Source organism: Pterocles gutturalis, unplaced genomic scaffold (genome assembly GCF_000699245.1).
Source record: "Pterocles gutturalis isolate BGI_N339 unplaced genomic scaffold, ASM69924v1 scaffold27415, whole genome shotgun sequence".
In the NCBI taxonomy this organism is placed as follows: domain Eukaryota; kingdom Metazoa; phylum Chordata; class Aves; order Pterocliformes; family Pteroclidae; genus Pterocles; species Pterocles gutturalis.
The window spans coordinates 2,771-5,291 of NW_010146658.1; the positions used below are offsets into that span (position 1 = coordinate 2,771).

General features: G+C 42.4%; 1 protein-coding gene across 1 annotated transcript; it reads right to left on the reverse strand.

The window, feature by feature from the left end:
- Positions 1 to 417: 417 nt before the first annotated feature.
- Positions 418 to 1,436, reverse strand: IER3IP1 (immediate early response 3 interacting protein 1; the record flags this gene model as incomplete). Its single annotated transcript, XM_010085830.1, has 2 exons — positions 418 to 473; positions 1,335 to 1,436. Coding segments are annotated over 2 exons (158 nt in total), but the record flags the coding sequence as incomplete, so codon positions are not given.
- Between the last annotated feature and the right edge of the window lie 1,085 nt (positions 1,437 to 2,521).

Here is a 2,521-nt window from a genome sequence, read left to right on the forward strand (position 1 = left end):
AAAAAGAAAACACTGTTGTTTCGCTTAAATGAAAAACAAATTGGGAAGCGTACTGAAGGAAATTAATCCCTGAGTAACAAGACATTTAAAAACCGCATCCTATCGACAACCGTTGCAATACGTCACGACGCACACTCTTAACAGTCAACGCTAAGAACAGACAGCGACAGAACGTGTCATAGTCCCATATATTCACAGAGTTGTTGCATTGATCCCATGATCTTGTTTAACAAAACTGCAAGTGAACATTTGGAAATAGAGATAAATAGAAATAGTGTCTTTATTTTTTTGTTTTGTTTTTTTTAACTTGAATGTCAAATTGACAGCTAAATCATGCTGGATCCCCGAAAACTCAAGAGCAGTGACACTTAGTAACTTCCTTCTTTGGATGTCCAAGAGATTTTGAGACAGGTTTCTTCAACCAAACAACAGGAGGAGAATGATCGTGACAGAGTTCACTGCTATTAACGGCACTGCAGGAAAAAAAAAAAAGCAGAGCAATTGTGAAAATTTTCTTCTGCACATCACGAAGTGACAGAACTTCACATTATCTTGGGAGACTACCTTTTAAGGAGCAAAATCAATCAAAATTTTAAAAAATAGACTTGATTTTCTTATGCAAAAAAATCAGGATTACTGCAAGGAAGCTGGGACCAAAACCAAGGATACTAAAAATCAGGAAGCAACATGCATAAATATTTTTATATCACGTTGTAACTTGGACTGAAACAATCCTTTCTGCAAATGAAACAAAACAAAGCCAGTTTCTGTCCTTGGCTTTTCTGTGATTTAGAAGAAATGTACCAGTTTTTGCTCTGGGGTGAGCAAGACAGGCAAGATTTGTTAATTCCTGTTTATCATCACCTATAAAAAGAATTTTTGTTGCGCTTTAGAGTGAAGAAAACTATCAGTAACTTACAAATTAAAGTCTATATTTTCCCCATCCTTTCAGGCACGTAAACCTGGCTGACCTTTAAGAATCACAGGAATTACATTTCCCTCACCAGGTACTTCACATAAAATTGAATTTAGCCACGGTGAAGCTAATTACACACTCTGTCTTATCACGAAGCTTCCCCGAAGCTCCCAAACTCCGAGGAAAAACAAGATGCAGCAGCGGCACCACACATGTTTTACATTTTATCAAACGTGGGGCGCCGCAGACGGGACCCATGCCCTCACGTACAGAGTCCATGCGTGAAGGAAGGAACCCAAAGAAAGGACAGATTGTAAAAGAAAAAAAAAAAAAAATCAAAATGCTGAGATGATTTCATGAAAGCCCAGAAGCAAAACTTGACGGACAAGATTGTTTGAACAAAGGATCGTCACCTTACCTCTCATAACGGTTCGTACAGATCGGATAAGGTTCGTTAGCTGTGCTTTAATTCCTGGTTCCTCTCCAAATCCTCCAATCCCTTGATCGCTTCCCCAGCCAACTGTGTCACATAAAAACAGGCAGACACGTTAGAAAAAAAACCCCAAAACACTCACAAAAATAAAAACAAACTACAAATCTGTTCATAATAGCAAATTATTGTTGTGTATGAAGGGATGCTTCAGCACCAAGAAATGAGGTGCATGATGGAAAACAGTCAGCACAGATTCCAAACTGGGATGATGATTTCTGTAACTGCTATAAAAAAAAAAAAATTAATTGGGAACTTTTCAGAGGGCAACAGAAGTACTGGAGGTTTACAAAGCCCGTCAAGGGAGAAACCCTTCCCCACGTGCTGCGGGGAGGCAGAGTGTGGTCCTGGTGACGCGACCTGGGATTTTTGAGTCCTCCTGGTCACAGCCCTGACCTGTCTGGGGACAAATGGAGCAGCAGAGAGAGCGGCTGTCAGCATTGGAAGCTGTGCTGTGCAACTTGTGAGTTTCTTTTCTCCACAGACAATGTCTGAGTGATTTTTTTTTTTTTCTCTTTCTTGTCTCCCTCGCTCTGCTGGCACCAGGCTGGGGGCAGCAGGCGAGTCCTCTCCACCATGAGCGGCTTCCCACTCGGATGGGCTTGGAGTTCTTCCCTAATCTCCCAAGTCACCTGGGACCAACAGGGCTTGACCCATCCCGTCACTCCTCGCATCTCCCTTTTCCTTGAGCTGCCGCTCATCAGGAAAGCAAAAGAAAATCCCAAAAATTCCCCCATAGTGAATCCTACTGGGAAATGGGAGGAAGGGATAACTACCCGCACTCCTGCCAAAAATCCCAGCTCAGCCTGACTTGGAGAAGTCAGGAATTTCTGGCTTAGGAAATCAGGAAACCTGAGATGATCGGTAATTTTTTCTGGGGCTTTGCAGATCTTTCTATCAGTGGCTTTTCTGTGTTCTGTGGGGTTTTGTTTTCTCTTAAGGGCCAAAGATGCCCAGCTTTGGGGGATCCTTCTCCAGCACTGCCGAAACGTGTGGATGTGCAAAGCCTGAGAAGTGCTAAACCACCAAAAAAAGGCGTGACAAGGTGTCAGAAGCCATCCCACGCTGTGACAACATCCAACATGCGGCATAAATGGAGATTACATTACAGAAAT